This window comes from Mobula birostris, chromosome 6, assembly GCF_030028105.1.
Source record: "Mobula birostris isolate sMobBir1 chromosome 6, sMobBir1.hap1, whole genome shotgun sequence".
NCBI classification, from domain to species: Eukaryota; Metazoa; Chordata; class Chondrichthyes; order Myliobatiformes; family Myliobatidae; genus Mobula; species Mobula birostris.
In genome coordinates this window covers 83,867,059-83,884,928 of record NC_092375.1, presented here as the reverse complement: position 1 = coordinate 83,884,928, position 17,870 = coordinate 83,867,059, and the positions used below count along the sequence as shown (strand labels likewise).

At 39.2% G+C, this 17,870-nt stretch overlaps 1 protein-coding gene across 3 annotated transcripts in view; it reads left to right on the top strand.

Moving 5' to 3' along the window:
- wdfy2 (WD repeat and FYVE domain containing 2) overlaps positions 1-16,808 on the top strand; it is a 70,691-nt gene extending 53,883 nt beyond the window's left edge. The window contains exons 8-14 of one of the 3 annotated variants that reach the window (XR_011886355.1): positions 881-1,007; positions 1,114-1,219; positions 2,947-3,048; positions 5,499-5,629; positions 7,457-7,565; positions 11,555-11,769; positions 13,305-16,808. Coding sequence is in view for 2 of the 3 variants with exons in the window: in XM_072260754.1 (XP_072116855.1) it covers positions 881-1,007; positions 1,114-1,219; positions 2,947-3,048; positions 5,499-5,629; positions 7,457-7,565; positions 11,555-11,584 (605 nt within the window). In the remaining variant the exon portion in view is untranslated. Of the gene's footprint in view, positions 1-880; positions 1,008-1,113; positions 1,220-2,946; positions 3,049-5,498; positions 5,630-7,456; positions 7,566-11,554 lie in introns of all 3 variants that reach the window. The other 2 variants (XM_072260754.1, XM_072260755.1) reach the window with 2 other exon arrangements.
- The last annotated feature ends 1,062 nt before the right edge of the window (positions 16,809-17,870 follow it).

Here is a 17,870-nt window from a genome sequence, read left to right as displayed (position 1 = left end):
AATATTTGATACTTAGAAATTAGTGTGGATTTTTTCTCTTTGAATTTTCTGTCATGCTCCAGCCATGAGCCAACTTTGTGTCAATGCTAGGGAGGAAGGCGGTCGCTATTGCAATTAAAACGTGAGCCCACCACCCCAACCACTAGCATCCAAGTAACTGCTGCTTATCATCTTCAAGGGAATCCAGAAACTGCCCAAAAGGGGAATATTTTGTATTTTGCCAGGCATATTTTGTACTTGTATTTGTCTTTCAATATACATTTAAGATGTTTTTAACAAATATTTGGACTTTTCTCTCTGAACTATTTATGGAGAATGACTGAAGTTTACCTTTGTTTCCATATAAACTAAAATGCAAATTAATGTATAATATGCATGAAGAACAAAACTCCTGATATAGCACTGTAACTTCTGTTTAAAATTAGCTCTGACAAGGAAAACTTGGGTCTCTTCAATTACACTTGTCTGTGTCCTGTAGAAACTTTCAGAAATGGGTCATTTTGCCCATAGGGGTGTAAACCCTGATTTATTTAAAGAAGCAGAAAAATAGTCTCGGACAATCATTTTCTAAGGTTAGGATTAAGGATACTTTTTGATCAGAATTGAATTTACATTTAACCATACATACTTGGCAGGTTTACTGTAAAAGCAAATGAAGTACTTAATTTTTCACAATAAGGGCAAACATCTAACTAATAATATTAAGCAAATAATGCTTTGAGTAAAAATCCAAAATGGGATCTGCTTTCTCTAAGTTGACCAATAGGATGGATGAAAAATTAAGCTTGATTCACTTTATTCTGTAGGTTGTAACTTTTACTATTTATCTATCCTGCAATTTCGTTACATTTAGTTACTTGAGCTACATTCTGTCTTTTAGGTAGCATTACTGCACTTTGTTGGGACCCAGTTCAACGAACACTATTCTCAGGCAGTTCTGATCATTCCATTATTATGTGGGATATAGGAGGAAGAAAGGGAACAGCTATCGAGTTGCAAGGCCACAAGTGAGTGTGTAAATTCTGTATTGATTTCCACATACTAATTTTTCATGTCAAATAAAGACTGCAGTTGTGCTGCTTTAGCTAATTCTGTTCTGTTTCTGCCATGCAGTGACAAAGTTCAGTCCCTTTGTTATGCTCTTCATACTCGGCAGCTAATCTCTTGTGGTGCAGATGGTGGGATAGTTGTGTGGAACATGGATGTAAAAAGACAAGAGGTCAGCAAATGATTTCATTCAGTATTGGAACATTTTAACATAGAAAATGGAAACCAAGTTATCTTAATGTTTTACTAATAATGTGGGTGCTAATGGTAGTGAACATCCCATCTTTCAGAGTGTGATGTTTTGGAATTAATATGTAGGAGAAAATATATGGTGATTGCATTTGACTTTAAATTTTGATGTGTAGTTTAACAGATGTTACAATTCAATTACATTTGAGAACCAGCTAGCATTTCATGGTGCTTTAGGAAAGTGGACAAATTACAAGTTTGTAACATTGCAGCTCAGGAGCTTCTGGCCAAAGGTCTGAACCTTGACCAGAAATGTCTACACTTGACTTTTCTGTTACTGTACAATTACTTTAGTCTGTTCAAGAATTGAGCGGGAAATAATGCTTGGAGTTGTTAAGGGGTTTCAGGGATTGGAGGGTGATTAAGTGAGGGAAAGTATGTTCATTAGAGCACTGGAATAAATATATTGCTTAAGTTATTTCTCTTGCCTTCATTCTCTCTCGCCTCAACAGTTCTAAGCTTCGTTTTCTTATTTCAATTGTTTTTTGATTATGCCAAATCAGTTATGTTAATATTCAGTGCACTTGTGTCAATGTTATCTGCATTTGAACAAAAAGTACTTCCAGAGTCTGATGGGTATGTGGAATCTGTTGCCAGAGGAAGTAGTTGAGGCAGGTACAGTTAGAGCATTTAAAAGGTATGGATAGAAAGTTTAGAGGGATATGGGCCAAATATAGGCAAATGGGACTATCTATACAAGGCAACATTTTAGGCATGGACACGTTGGGCTGTAAAGCCTATTCTCGTGCTGTATTATTGAGTGATGTGCAACTTTGAGCATAGTCATAATCAGCAGCCAACCAGAGGAACAGTGAGCATTTAGAGATAACCTTACTTTTGTACCCAATCTTTCTTCTAGTACAATAATAAATTTGAATCGACCTTAAAGTACTACATTGAAATCTGGTTAACTGTGACATTCACTTATTTGGACCAACTCTTAGAGCAAAAACAAATCGAGAAAATGGCTGGGATTTTCTTCATTTATTTGGGACACTATGCCGCTTAATTGGGACGGGAGACTTGTCGAATGTTCTAACTAGCATTGGTCGCGTGCACTTGTATCCAGGAATAAAGATGCAAAGTGCCGCAAATCTGAAATAAAACCCAACAAATGCTAAAACAGTGAGTCTGTGGAGAGAAAAACTTTTAATGCTTGAGTGAAGACTGAGTGTCCCTGGCATTTTCCATTCTTATTTCAACTTTCCCAGTTAAGATAGTTTTCATTTGGTTAAAGCCAGTGTTTTAAAAATTGAATCCCATATAGTGTTAATTGATATTTTTTGCTTTTTGCAAATGATTTCAGACTTCTAACAAAATCCAGACGAAAGCATTTTGTCTCTCAACAAAAAAAATCCCCAAATGTTAACCTTTACTTTAAGTTTGCTGGCTGTGCACAAAACATCCAGGGTTTTGGCTGCACATGTCTTTAATGAACAGCTATCAATCCCATAATATATTCACACACAGCTCGCTCTTGAGTCATTAGCATGCATCCTTTCTTCAAATAAATTATTTCCAGATCTTAATGCTTGAATAATTAAGCAGTTATTCAAGAAAAATATACAATTGATATATTTGAGTTTGGTTTATATTCTGGTGATGAGGGACTGAATTGTCTTTAAGATTTTTTCTTCTTCACTTTATCAGACTCCTGATTGGTTGGATAGTGATTCCTGCCAGAAGTGTGACCAACCTTTCTTCTGGAACTTCAAACAAATGTGGGACAGTAAGAAGATTGGTCTGAGACAGGTATTCTTTTTCACATCTAAATGTTTTTAATTTGGAAGAATACAATTGCAGTTTAAAGATCAACTGAAGTTCTGCAGTTTGTAATGTGCTATTTAATTCATTATTATGGGCAGTTATTATTGGTGTCAGCATATGTAATATTTCCAGCATTTCCTCCCTTTGAGCTGCCAGTTTAGTTACCATATAATACATCCTCTTGTTCATTGATGTGACCTGACATGCAATTGTATTGGTGAATGAAACAAGGGCTGGTCAAATAATAGAACATAGAACAGTACAGCACACTATAGGTCCTTCGATCCATGGTGATATGCTGAACCATATAAATCATAATCAGTCTAACCTTTCAGTCCTATACAACCTCATAGCCCTGCATATTCTTACATCCATGTACCTATCTATGAGTTTCTTAAATGTCCTTATTGTATCAGCTTCTACTACCATCCCAGCAGTGCACTCCAGGTACTCAGCACTCTGTGTGTAAGAAAGATAAACAGAGACAATCTGCCCTAGATTTTCCTTCACTCACCTTAAACAAATGGTATTGGTCTTTGCTGTCCTGGGGAAAAAGGTGCTGGCTATCCACTCTATGCCTGTCATAATCTTATGCACTCTATCATGTTGCCCCTCATCCTCATTTGCTCCAAAGAGAAAAGCATGAGCTTGCTCGACCAAATTCTCATAACACTTGTTCTCCAATCTAGGGTATATCCTGGTAAGTTTCCTTTGCAACCTGTCTGAAGCTTCCACATTCTTAGCTATCCATATTGAAAACAATACTGCAAATGTGATCTAACCAAGGTTTTATAGCACTGCAACATTACCTCGTGGTTCTGGAACTCAATCCCCCAACTAATGAAGAGCAGTACACCATATGCCACCTCAATCACCCTAAAACTTTGAAGAATTCGTGGATTTGGACCCCAAGATCCTCCTGTTCCTCCACACTGTTCAGAATCCTGCCATTAGCCTTGTATTCCATCTTCAAGTTTGATCTTGCAAAGTATATCACTTCTCAGTTTTTTGGATTGAACTCCATCTACCATTTCTCAGCCCAGTTCTGCATACTGTCAATATCCCATTGTAATCTACAACAACCGTTATCAACAAGACAATTAACCTTCATCTCATCTGAATACTTACTAACCCACCTTTCCACTTCCTCATCCAAGTCAGTAATAAAAATCGCAAAGGGCAGGTATCCCAGAGTGGATCCCTGTAGAATACTAGTCACCAACGTCTAGGCAGAATATGTTCCCTGTACCATCATCCTTTGAGGAAAGCTAAGTTTTCATGGACCCTATGCCCTATGATTTTTTTGGATAAGCCTACCATGAGGAACCTTGTGTTAAAAAAAAAACCTTGCTAAAATCCATCCGGTCCACATCCACTGCTCTGAAAAAGAGAGCAGAAGCCAGAATAAGAGAACTGCTTCATCGAGCACCTTTGCCTTGTCCACTGTATCTGCCAGGATCTCCCAGTAACCATACATTTCAATCTCACTTCCCATTCCAACATGAACATGTCAACCTGCGGCCCTCTCTACTACCACAGTGAGGCCAGATGCAGGTTGGAGGAGCAATACATCATATTCTGTATTGGTAGCCTTCAACCTGACAGCATCAGCACTGATTTGTCTAACTTCCAGTGACCAGTCCACTCTGTTTTCTTTTCTCTCCACCCCTCTGTTTCCTTGTGTTCCTGTGCCTCTTCATCCTTCTTATCCCCTTCTCTCAACCCGCCTCTCTCTAGTTCCCTACCTCCTTCCCTTAACTTTTGAATTATTTATAATTTTTGCAAAAGTTGTCATTATTCTACAGTGTGCTGGTCAGGTTTCCTAACCTAAACTGCAAGAAAGGAATAGCAAAGTACATTCAGCTTCAAGTTCTGCAGAATCCAGGCTGATCCATATCTTCAGTTCTGACTGATGATAGTCTTGTATTTTTAAATTGCCCTCTTCCTCCCTCAGCCCGGCGGCCCTTTAAGATGTGAGAGTTTTAATTTCTTCCTTTCTGTGCTTCCTTAAATGCCTCTGAGCATCTGAGATTATAATTTGAGATGACATCATCTTGTTCTGGACTAGGACACTGGAGAAAATACTTTAGCTATATAATGCCATCCTTTTGTTACCTTGGATAAAAGAATTGAATCATGTTATAATGTTTGAAACTGTATATTCCTATTTGACATGTCTTCATAATTTAAAAAAAACAGTTGAAAAGCATTAAACAACAAATGCTGAAGTAAAACAAAATCTGGAAGTGCCTGAGGTACTCAGAAGGTTAGACAGCATCAGTCCAGAGAAGCAGTTAACATTTCGGTCCAGTGGCACTTCAGTTACTTTCATAATTAACCTGCTTAACCCTGAAATCTTATGTAGCCAGAGTTGTGTTGAATTTTGGACTAGTTTTGAATCTACTGCAAATATCATTCTCTTTTGTTTGCTGCAGCACCACTGCAGAAAGTGTGGGAAAGCTCTGTGTGGGAAGTGTAGCTCCAAACGTTCCTCCATCCCATTAATGGGATTTGAGTTTGAAGTGAGGGTCTGTGACAGCTGCTGTGAATCCATCACAGATGAGGAGTGAGTACATTTCAAACTTGTAGCTGGGAAAGAATGGTCATGTCCAATTTTTGTTAATTTTTTAAAAAATACTGGAATAAAAAAGTGATCTGGTTTTTAAACTCCATTTGATTGCTGCAGATGTCTTGTCAACACTTATCAAAGTTGGTAGGATATTTATTTGCATTCTGACTGTCACATTAGACCTATAATGGTTACAAGCATTCCATTATCTTTTTCCAAATACAACTAATGCATTTTTATTGAATTATCCTGCTTGACTCAATAGTAATGTTTTCATTCTAGAGTCAGACTACTGTTGCTTCAGATTCTGTTAAAGGTTTTACAAATTACGACCACCTTCTCAGAAGTACCTTCAGTTGCCATTAAACAGGTGTGCCAGGGAGTAAAATCTCTGAAAGTAGAGGCAAAAAGTGACATAGTGGCACAGCTCATACGGCTGCTACCTCAAATCTCCAGTAACCCAGGTTCAATCCTGATCTCTGGTGCTGTCTCATTCTCCCTTACGTGGATCCACCCCACTATACCCCCCCCCCCAAAAAAAAGAGGGTGCTCCAGTTTACTTCCATATCCCAGAGAGGTGCATGTTGGACAATTAATTGTTCATTAAATTGACCATGTGCATAAGTGAATTGTTGATTCTGGGTGGTTATAGTTGCTTCTGTCTCTTTCTGAAGGAGCAGTTAGATGAGTAGGGTGGTGACCTTGAGTTTAGAAAGCAACAGGGTTCGATCTAACCTAAGGTGCTGTCTGTGTGATGTTTGCTTGTTCCACCTGTGAACATGTGGGTTTCTATGATGCTTTGGTTTCCTTCCACATGCCAAATATGTGCCGGTAGGTTGCAACAAGCAATCTGCTGGAAATCTCAACAGGCCAAGCAGTACCTGTGCAAAAAAGGACTTGTTGACATTTCGAGTTGAAGTCCTGTATCAGTATTCAGCTACACTCGGTTCCAATTGTTCGTATTTTAACTCCTCTCGCCTCCTACAACTCAAAGGAGAAGCTATGAGTACCCATATGTGTCCTAGCTAAAACTAGCACAGTTGCTACTTGACCCATTAGGTTCCTCCAGGAGATGTTTATTGCTCAAGGTCCCAGCATCTGCAGTTTCTTCCTTAGTTGTCAGCAAGAATGGGGTGGTGTTAGAGAATATAGCCTGCTTTGCGATTATCCGTTGTTGATGTATTAGGATGCAAGGAAATGAGAGATGGCTGTGAGTATCTAGAGAAAAAGATTAAGGGAGGGCAGTAAAATGAGATTTGAATTTGCTAATGATGGGGGACATCTTGAAAGGTACCTATTACTGAGTCCTGAGCAGAAAAATAGAGACGGGTGGGGAGCCCTCACTTCAACGTTCAACATGTATCTCACTATATACAACCCTGAGATGCATTTTCTTGCAGGCGGGCATACTCAATAAATCAATAACCTTAACAGACTGCACCAATAGGGCTGACAACCAATGTGCAAAAGACAACAAACTGTCCAAAGAAAAAAAGTAATAATTAATAAGCAATAAATACCAAGAACGTGAGATGGACTATCATATCAGCTTACCAGAAATAAAGTTTGCTCTGACATCTTAATTCCTGCAGAGGAGATGAATTGCAATACCTCAAAAATTGTTGTATTTTTGGAATTTTATCAAGGATAGTAAAAACCATCCTTGCAGTAAATTCACTTCATTGGCCTTTCCTATATCATCATTCGCTTCTGCAGGTGCCACGTAATGAAATCTGTGAAGAAATATTTATTAATTTATGATGTTTTTCAGCACTAGCTTTTTTAACCTTTTGTGCTTTTGTACATGATTTGTGTTGTTTGCAGTCGAGCACCCACAGCCACTTTCCACGACAGCAAGCATTCTGTGGTCCACATGGCATTTGATGTAACGAGAGGCTGGTTGTTAACTTCGGGAAATGACCGGATTATCAAGGTGAGAAAATGAAGCACGAGTCCACCCCAGTGTAACTTTTACTAAAGTAAATTGTTTTGTGTCCATGTGCTTTTTAATTTTTCTTATTACTCGTTCAACGGATGTAGGCTTTGCAGACAGAACGCAATTGCCCTTGTGAAGGTGGTGGTGAGCTACCATCTTGAACCGCTGCAGTCCTTGAAGGCTGGCTGTACTCAACACTGGTGGGGAGAGAATTTCATGATTTTGGGATTCCAACTTGTTGGAAACACTTCACTTTGTAATACAGATCATTCTCCTTGCAGAAAGATAATAGATATTAAATGTGGCCAGGAGGGGAAAATATCGAGGGAGAAATTTTTTTAAAGAAATGTCAAATACAAGTAATCTGACTAAGCCCCCTTGATTTCATAATCTATTCAGAATTGGCATTAGTTGATGAATGGGTCCATATTTGTGGTGAAATTAAATCAAGCCCATGTTCAGATGCTTGCAGGTAATTAAGTCTTTGACTTGTTCAAATCTGCTGTAAGCTGAATGCCTTCACTTTTGTCACTCCACCACATTACTGGATTCTAATAAGAGGCCCTGATCTTGCTGACATTGTGCTGCAAATTTCATCTTGGCCATCATGTGTCAGCCTGACCTGCTGGAGATCAATAGAACAGAACATGGCACAACACAGGAACTGGCTGTTCAGACAACCACATCTGCAGTGATCATGATGCCAATCTAATTAAATGCATCTGCTTGCACCCTGTCTGTATCCTTCTATTTTGTGCTTGTTCACATGTCATCTAAATGTCTCTAAACATTGCTTTCAGACCTGCTTTTACCATTTATTCCAGGTACCTAACACTCTTACTAATCAAAAATCTTTCAACTCTGTTTTAAGTGTACCCAATGTCTTGGCCTTCGCTGAGTTGCACAGATTCACTTACCCTCTGGCTGTAGAAGTTCCTCCTTGTTTCTATTCTAAAGGGATGTCATTGAATTTTGAGGCTGTGCCATCTGGTCCTAGACTCCACCACTTCTGGAAACATCCTCTCCATGTCCATTCTATCTAGGCCTTTCAATATTCGGTAGGGTTCAATGAGATACTCCCTCATTCTTCTAAATTCCGAAGGGTATAGGCCCAGAGCCCTCAAACACTCCTCATATGTTAACCCTTTTGTTCCCAGAATCATTCTCTTGAGCCTCCTATTCTTTTCACAGATTCAGAGACTTGTATCAAATCACCCTTCAACTTCTAATGCTCCAGTAAAAACAATCTAACTTTGTTCAACCTCTCCTGATAGCTAATACTCTCTAGTTCAGGCAATATCATGGTAAATATCTTCCACACCCTCTCCAAAGCCTCCATATCCTTCCCATGGTCTGGCAAGTAGAACTGCACACAAAGCTCAATGTGGTCTGAACAAAGTTTCATGCAGCTGCAACACGAGTGACGGTGACTCAGTGCTCCAAATGATGAAGGCAAGCATGCCATATGCCATCTTTACCACCAACTTTTCAGGAGCTGAGGACTTGCACCCCAATATCCGTTCATTTGAATAGCAGTTCTGGCCTGTATAGTATTTGAGAAAAGCTAAATAAGGTAAAACATTGTGTTCCTAATGTAACAAAGAAACATAGAAAGTCTACAGCACAATACAGGCCCTTCGGCCCACAAAGCTGTGCCGAACATGTCCCTACCTTAGAAATTACTAGGCTTACCCATAGCCCTCTGTTTTTCTAAGCTCCATGTACCTATCTAAAAGTCTCTTAAAACAGCAGCCCCTAACCGTGGACCGGTACCGGGCCGCAAAGCATGTGCTACCGGGCTGTGTGGAAATGATATGAGTCAGCTGCACCTTTCCTCATTCCCTGTCACACACTGTTGAACTTGAACATAGGATTGCCAACTGTCCCGTATTTGCCTGGACATCCTTTATATCGGGCTAAATTGGTTTGTCCTATATTTCCCCTGCTAAGGTAGAGCGTTCCTATGAAACCTTTCATGCCAAAATGGCATGAAGCGAAGAAGCAATTACCATTAATTTATATGGGAAAAATTTTTGAGTGCTCCCAGAACCAAAAAATAACCTAACAAATCATACCAACTAACACATAAAACCGAAAATAAATAACGCTAACATATAGTAAAAGCAGGAATGATATGATAATTATACAGCCTATATAAAGTAGAAATAAGGTATGTAAGATGAAGGCAAAACCGATTTGTGGGGGGAAAAATCGGCACGTACGCGCATGTGCACATTACATGCGCACGTCATGCATGCGCACACAGGTGCCCGCGCAAGGCTTCATGGTCATAGTAGTCTTTCCCGGGGTAAAGTGTCCTGGGATTTGACTGCTACTTTTATCCCTTATTTGGGAGTGAAAAAGTTAGCAACCCTAACTGTAAAAGACATGCTGAGGTGAATTTAACCCTACTTGAACGCCCACCCGGTCAGCCGGTCCGCGAGAATATTGTCAATATTAAACTGGTCCGCAGTGTAGAAAAGGATGGGGACCCCTGTCTTAAAAGACCCTATCGTATCCGCCTCCACCACCATTGCCAGCAGCCCATTCCATGCACTCACCACTCTCTGTGTAAAAAAAAAACTTACCCCTGACATCTCTTCTGTACCTACTCCCCAGCACCCTAAACCTCTGTCCTCTTGTGGCAACCATTTCAGCCCTGAGAAAAAGCCTCTGACTATCCACACGATCAATGCCTCTCATCATCTTATACACCTCTATCAGGTCACCTCTTATCCTCCGTCGCTCCAAGGAGAAAAAGCTGAGTTCACTCAACCTGTTTTCATAAGGCATGCTCCCCAATCCAGGCAACATCCTTGTAAATCTCCTCTGCACCCTTTCTATGGTTTCTACATCCTTCCTGTAGTGAGGCGACCAGAACTGAGCACAATACTCCAAGTGGGGTCTGACCAGGGTCCTATATAGCTGCAACCTTTTGTGTATTTCAAGTAGTAATATTAGTAATGTAAAAACTGCTACAAAATCTTGCTGGGCTTTGCTAGAAGCTGAGGCTCCATCCCCATGCCCCGTCAAAGGCTTTAAGGGGAGAAGTTCCCCACCTGGGGTCCACAGAACCCCCCCCCCCACCCCCCCCCTCGGTGAATGGTAAGGGTCCATGACATTAAAAAAGGGTGGGAAGTCCTGCTTTAGGACCTAAGGGAGATGGAGTTTTGGGGAGAGCTCAGCAATACACCACACTGGCAAAGTGCAACCAACTGGTACCTAGAAAATGGCAAGTGGCCAGAGTTGACAGAGAGAGCGCAGGGGAATTGAGAGGAAAAGGAAGGAGAAAGACAGTCAAGGACAAATGGTTATATGGAGACTAGGAAAGGGACTGTGGGCAAGTGATAAGGGGTGTGGGAAATGTGTGGGTGGCTGCTGAGGAAGACCATGGACAGTGACTCTGCACATGTTTTGTGTATGTGCATATGCCCAAGTATGTATTTGACCTGTGCAGCAGTGCATAGGCTCCAGTCATCTTGGATTGTATAGCCATTGGATCAAGACCTTGTTAAGACCATGTGATAGTTGTACACTGCACACTGCCATTTTCTGCTGCTGAACTGGAGTGAAATCAACTTATCCACGATATATTAATTTCATTTGGCAAAGACTGGCATTGCAGTGTGACAAGTTTCCAGGAAATTCCTTCCTCTTTACTAAGTTAGAACCTGTTTTCTTATGAAGAAATTGATCAGTTCAAGTACAGGCATGAAAACCATTTTATTGTATTGCAGATTCTAGCTTTTTGTTAAAAGCTACAATTTAGTTTTCTTGAGTTGCATTTGCTTATAATTTACATTTAGTCTGCAGTGTACATTATGTATTAATGAGTGGTTTAACTTCTGCAAAGTATTGAGGACATGGTTACCTCTGCTAATAACATGGCTAAGATACCTTGGGGGAGAGTGGTTTAATTTACTTTTATGAATTTGAATTGTAAATAACTTTATTAAAATTGCTCATTTGAATGTACTTCCCTGCAGCTTTGGGATATGACTCCTGTGGTGTCGTGACCTGCTTTCGCTGATGATCAGAAAGGATTCTGTCCATGAGCTAGTCTACACATGGAAGATTAGTCAGCAATGCTAATACAGTTATGGCTTCGACAGGGAATGCACAGGAATTTAACTTTTTCCAAAGCAACCTTCCAAATCCTGATCAGTATCTGCTAAAGTTTAAAAGTTGCACAATGATTCTGGTAAATCTTGGTTGTGAGAATTGAAGTACAGTTTTCAAGAGGGTCTTTTGTACAATTAGTGTTTGTATGATTTTCGGTAATTTTTTGATAGACCTAAATGATTTTTGTTTATTTTTAAATATTGTGGTGATAAGTTTTTGTCTGTTCATGTTTTTCTGTTGCTTGCCAATGAGTGAATAAGTGTCATGCTTGAGAGATGCCCAGTTTTGTTTTGGTAATGTACTTCGCGATAGTACATAGTTGTCTGTTTCGTGTCAAGAAATCACGGACTGCTAATACAGATTTTTCCAAAGCAACAGAAAGGAAAAACTAACATTGGGATTGCTGCGAAGGGAAAGATATAAACCTCATTGTCTAACAGTCCTCTATCTACGTCAAAGTGAAATTAGGTCAAACATTCCATGTTTTCTAGTGATTTAACCCATGACTGTCGAAGTGAGGTTTAAGAAAACCCGGTGTTTTCTAGAAGTTGAGATGTAAATAATTAGAAGGTATAACCACAAACTCTAGGCATGTTTAATGCAACCTGTGATAGTAGGATGAACAGTAGTAAAATAAACATCAGTGCAATAGATATAAGCAAGATTATAAAGATTAACTCAATCTGCTGTTGAGACGGTGGAGAAGGGAATTTTGATACTTAACTAAAAATCTATTCTTTTGCTCTAACTTCATACTCCTTATTATATGTTTATGCCATTGCTGTCCCATTATGTTCCTTGAAAGGGCAAGGTGAGAATTGAGAAGGGTAATGTGCCTTTCATTTCTACTTTAAAGTCTGCTCTTTGATTTCTGGACTGCTATGCTTCCTTTATGTCTTTGCAGCCATTTTTAGACACTGTAGTATAGTGGCACATCTTTTGAATCCTGGTTAGATCAACGTTGAGTATTACAATCTGTTGATGCATCCAGTGATCCAATTAAACTCTCATCTAACAAATTGAAATGTAATAGTTAACTTTGACTTTGTGGGACTAAAGTCTCCAATCACCAAGTTGTAGAAACATGGGAAGCTGCTCAGCTGATTACATTACTTACTGTTTACTCCACATTGGAGTGCTCTGCTCTATTCCCAATCCTTTTCTTGCAACTGTCACTCAGTTCCTGTGCAATTTGCTGAGGCTAGTTTCACTTTTAATTGTCCAATGTTGATCGTGCATACTTTTTAAAAGACTAAACCACCTATCTGACTTTTGCAGCAAGTGATAAAAACTGGGGTTTGGGATGCTCAAAGGCTTGTTGGGGTTAATGGATAGTGATGGTGTTGGGTGCAACAAACCTCAAACTGGAGAATAAAAGCTTGTCATTTGCATGTTGCCTTTACTACCCTCAATTCTTCAATCCACAGAATTATTTTGAAGTGTAAATAGCAACAGTGATAGTTAATCCAGGAATTTAGACTGTTACATTTTAATGGTATGTAAAAGGAACACAAGTATCTAAAGTTGGGCTAAGCTAATCGCATTGCAGTCATTTTTTATTACAACTTTTTTTGCCTTCAGAAAACAAATCATGTCTTTGCTTGGTCCTCATAGGTTGTCTACTGCACACATTTTAACTGAAACTTTTTTTGCCGTATGCTTACAATTAGCATTCATTCCACCTGTCCTGACGAAAGGTCTCAGCCTGAAACGTCGACTGTACCTCTTCCTAGAGATGCTGCCTGGCCTGCTGCGTTCACCAGTGACTTTGATGTGTTTTGCCATTCCACCTGTGGTACTTTTGTTTTGCATTTTAATAGAAGGAACAAAGATACTACGAAGCACAACTTAAAACCTGCAATGAATATTTTAACACAATGAAGTACAAATTTGATGTAGGAACTGGAGTAAATTCTTCCATATCCTTTGATTCCCTTGCCTTAGAAATTTGTTTTAAGTCTTGAAAGTTCTGTTGTTTGCTGCATTTGTTTACTCTTGAGGGGTTGTGGGGTGATGAGAGGAGAATTCCAGATTTGGTTTGTGTTGTGTGGAGACCTATGAGGCTTGGCTCAAATCTAAGGATCCCGATTCTTTCTCTATATCCCTGCTCCAGAGAAAATATTTGTGAACTGTCAAACTTATTGAAAATTTAGATCATTCCAATAGCTTCTATATTCCACTTGTGGGGCTTTTTACACATATTCCCTTAACATCATGGTAACTTTATTTACTTGTGAGTACAATCATCCAATGGTTGTGTTTTGTCTTCCAAGTGGAAAATAAATTGGTTCTTCCTATGCAGCCTATGTATCTTTGATTCTCATAATTGAGCCAAAGAGCTGAAACTACAGTCAATGTCTGCCCTATCTTGATTACTCAACCAAGTGAGGGTTAAGCCCCCAGATGAAGGCATAGTGGTTTATTCTGAGGTTAATTTTTTTCCATATTTCATAGTATTCCAGTATTTCAGATTTACCAATCAAAATAGTTGAGGCAATGTTTGTACCAGTTTATTAGGAAATCTTTAATCCACTGCTTTCTCCCCTTCTGTTTGTGACAATTTTCAAAATCCATTCACTTTTAAAACTGTTTTTGCCTCAAAGTATCCCATACTCTAATGTATACCCCCATCAATTTAAATCAACCCAGTCAGTGCTTGGAAAAATTAAGTGATTTTAAAATCAATCATCAATGTTCTAGGAGGCAATTTAGTGATACAATGTCATTGTTTGCTGTGTACAATAGGCTAATGGCTCTGAACGTTGTTCCTGCAGACTACTATGTTGCCTGGAAACTTTTCCACTGTAATTTGTTCCCTCTCTTCACTACCTTTTCACCTGCCCCCTCCCAAAAGAAAAGTGTAGTGCATGTTTTAAACCGATTTTTGCTAGACAATGGAAAACTGTCCCATTTTGGTCAACAGTAGTTAAGTTTTACTAAAGCAAAGGGGATAAATTGAGAAAGTTATTGGTTAAGATAAAAAGGTAGGTGCCATTTGGTAATCTTTTGGCTGGTCTTTAACCTCAGTGTTATAAACCTGTGTCCTTTCATTGCCCAATGATCCATTGACTTCTGAGCTGACTGCACTCAGTGGTTGAGCCTGCACAGCCCCTTTCCCCAAAAGAATTCTGAAGGTTGGCTACTTTCTGTGTGAAGAAATTTGTTCTCACCTTCTAAATGATTGACCACCTATTTTGAGCCTGTGACTCCTGGTTCTAGCCACACCAGTCAAACCATCATCCATGCATTTCCTCTCTGAATCCCCAAAATAATTTCATTTGTTTTAATGAGATTGTTTTCATCCATTGAAATTCTAAAGAGCGTACACCCTTTGTGCACTTTGTATATTTTTCTTAGAAATCAGAATGGTACGCAATTATTTCAGGAGTAGTCTCACCTGGGCCCTATTGCAGTAAGTTGTCTTTGCTCGAAATGATAGGTTCTTGATTGGTAAATGGGTTAAGGGTTACAAGCAGAAGGAGGCTGGGGAAAAAGAAACATGACTAAATGGTGAAGCAGCCTTGATGGACCAGTAGCCTAATCCTATATTTTATGGTGGAAACACTCTTGTAATGGAGGCCACTGTTGTGCTTGCCCTTGTCATTGGTTGTTGTATCTCTGAAAAATTTCCATTCAAACTGTAATACAATAACACTTGTGAATTTTGGGATGTACTGCTTCAGGTATTGTGTTGTGAAGATGGGGCACAACACTGAAACTCTTATGGTTAGTGCTGTTCTGGAAGTTCTATTTGTGTATGAATATTTTCCCAAAATTTTTGTTTTCACACTTGTCCCTAATATTTCTGAGAACTTTGTATAAATTTGGCTTGACTAGAAATCTGTATCGGCAACAACTGCTGAGGCCCAGAAGCCAACTGGGCAGGACTGAACTTACTTTTGATAAAGTAACTGATCCATTAATTTGCAGTTATTAAATTTTAAGGCTAACTTCTCCAAATTTAGTTTTATTATTAGAATTGGCTAAGAATGGTTTCTAGAAGTATAGTGAGGTTCAGGGTAAGGCCCCTGAGGAACAAGTCAAAAGTCCCAGGAAACAATTGAATGAAAATAGTAACAGCTGTATCAATTATATTGCAAAAAAGCTTTCATCATCTCATCGATTTGGTACTTTCAAAAAGTTTTCTGATTTTTGATGTGGTCTCTAGATGGATTTTTATTGGAACTTGTGATACTTCAAAGTAATGCCCCTTCCCCTCCCACCAGTGGGAGTGCTTCATTAGCTGCCAGAGGTGATAGCTGGTCAGCCTTGGATAAAATTTGGTGTTCCAGGACCTCAATCAATTATTTACAGTACTCCTGAGGGAGAAAGTTTCAAAGCGGTTTTTGTCATGTAGGCATCGTGCAATTTTGAGAGTAGTTTATTGTGAGTTCACTCTTGATGGAATGAGAAAATGTTAAATTAAGCAATATTCTATAGCAACCAATTTGATTGCTGCAGACTCAATTTTATTTGCATTCTTTACCTGATACTTCATAACTGTATCCAGCCAATTATATTTCACTTTGTAGTGTCACTCTGAGAGCCTACTCTATTCTTTGCATTAGAACAGCTCAATTTTGTATTCCTCAGCCAAGAGAATCACAGATCAGTGGAAATTGACTAGTTCCAATTTTATTAGAAGCGATTAATGCCTATGTTGTTCAGGAAAAATCAACTAGGCCCCACTGAGAAGAACCAGCAGTTTTTGTCTTATTGACAGCTGCTTTCAATGGAATTTAGTCCACTTGGAAGCCACTTGGCAATCTAAAAATTTTAAGTACTGTGATTTTATTTTTAAATGTGACCAAATCTTACTGCAAAGTGGTATTTCCTTAGGGTGGAGGAATGTCACATCTGTGGGTGAAGTGTATGGAACATTGTACCTGTATGAACTTAAATGATGCTGCAACTAATGCTTCAAAACCAATTCTGCTCTAAAGTAGGGCGACTCCTCCTCCTGGTAAAATGCCGATAAATCATTGCAAAGCGGTTTTACTCCCAGGTTGATTTCACTATTAATGCTTCATTTCGTTTCAACACTTATGACTTGTTAAATATTTAAATTGTTACTATATTTATGTATTGACAATTCTAAATAAAACTCTTTTAGAGGTGTTTGTAAGAGCATTGTCTCATTGTTACAGATGGTTCCCCTCTGACAGTTGTGCATCATCTTTCACTTTGATTGATCTCCAGTTGATTCATACACATGGAAACAGACACTCAAGCCCACTGGATTTGTGCTGATTGTCACACACTATTTACACTAATCCCACTTATTCTCCCCTCTTTTTTTCCTTCCGTTTCTCATGCTTCTGCAAAGCTCCACCTCTTCTGACCAGCTTTGAGCACTGCTATTTTTGGATCTCGGTAGTGGCTTCTCTTATCACAATGTCTGTCTGTCTAGGTACCATATCCGATGCGGACTTTGGTGACCACGCTTTTCCATATAGATCTATCCTTCATTTTTTGGATGACTTCCATTTCCTCGATGCGTAGCCACCTGGCTATGCTTTTGATGTACATAAGCTGAGGTCTTCCTCTAGGTTTACTCCCCTCAATCTTTCAAGAGAGTATGAGTTTTTCTAGTTCATCTTTCCGCATTATGTGTCCTAGGAATCTGAGTTGTCTTTCTCTTATTGTTGGTATGAGTGATCGAATAGCTTGGGTCTTCTGAGAGCTTCTTCATTTGATGTGTGTGTGGTCCATGATATTTTTAACATCCTCCTGTAGAACCATAATTCAGCTGCTTCTAGTCTCTTTTGCATTGCTGGAGAAATGGTCCAGCATTCACTTCCATAAGTCAGGATAGAATAAATGTAGCACTGCAGTATTCTGTTTTTAGTGTGCGTGCTCATCTTTCTGTCTGTTAATATGGTCTTCATTCTTTTGGAAAGCTTCTTTCACCATTGCTATCCTGTATTTGATATCCGTGTCACACCTGCCATTATTTGTTATTAGGCTGCCAAGATATTTGAATTTGTTGACTTGTTTGAAGTTTGTATTTCCGATCTTGATCACACATTGTGGGATGTTAGTCTTTCTGGAGATGACCATGCTTTCCATCTTCTTAGTGTTGATTGAGAGGCCTCTGCGATTACTTTCTGCTGCCACCATAGTGAGTAGTTCTTGTAGTTTTGTTTCTGAGTCGGCTATTAGTACGATGTCATCAGCACA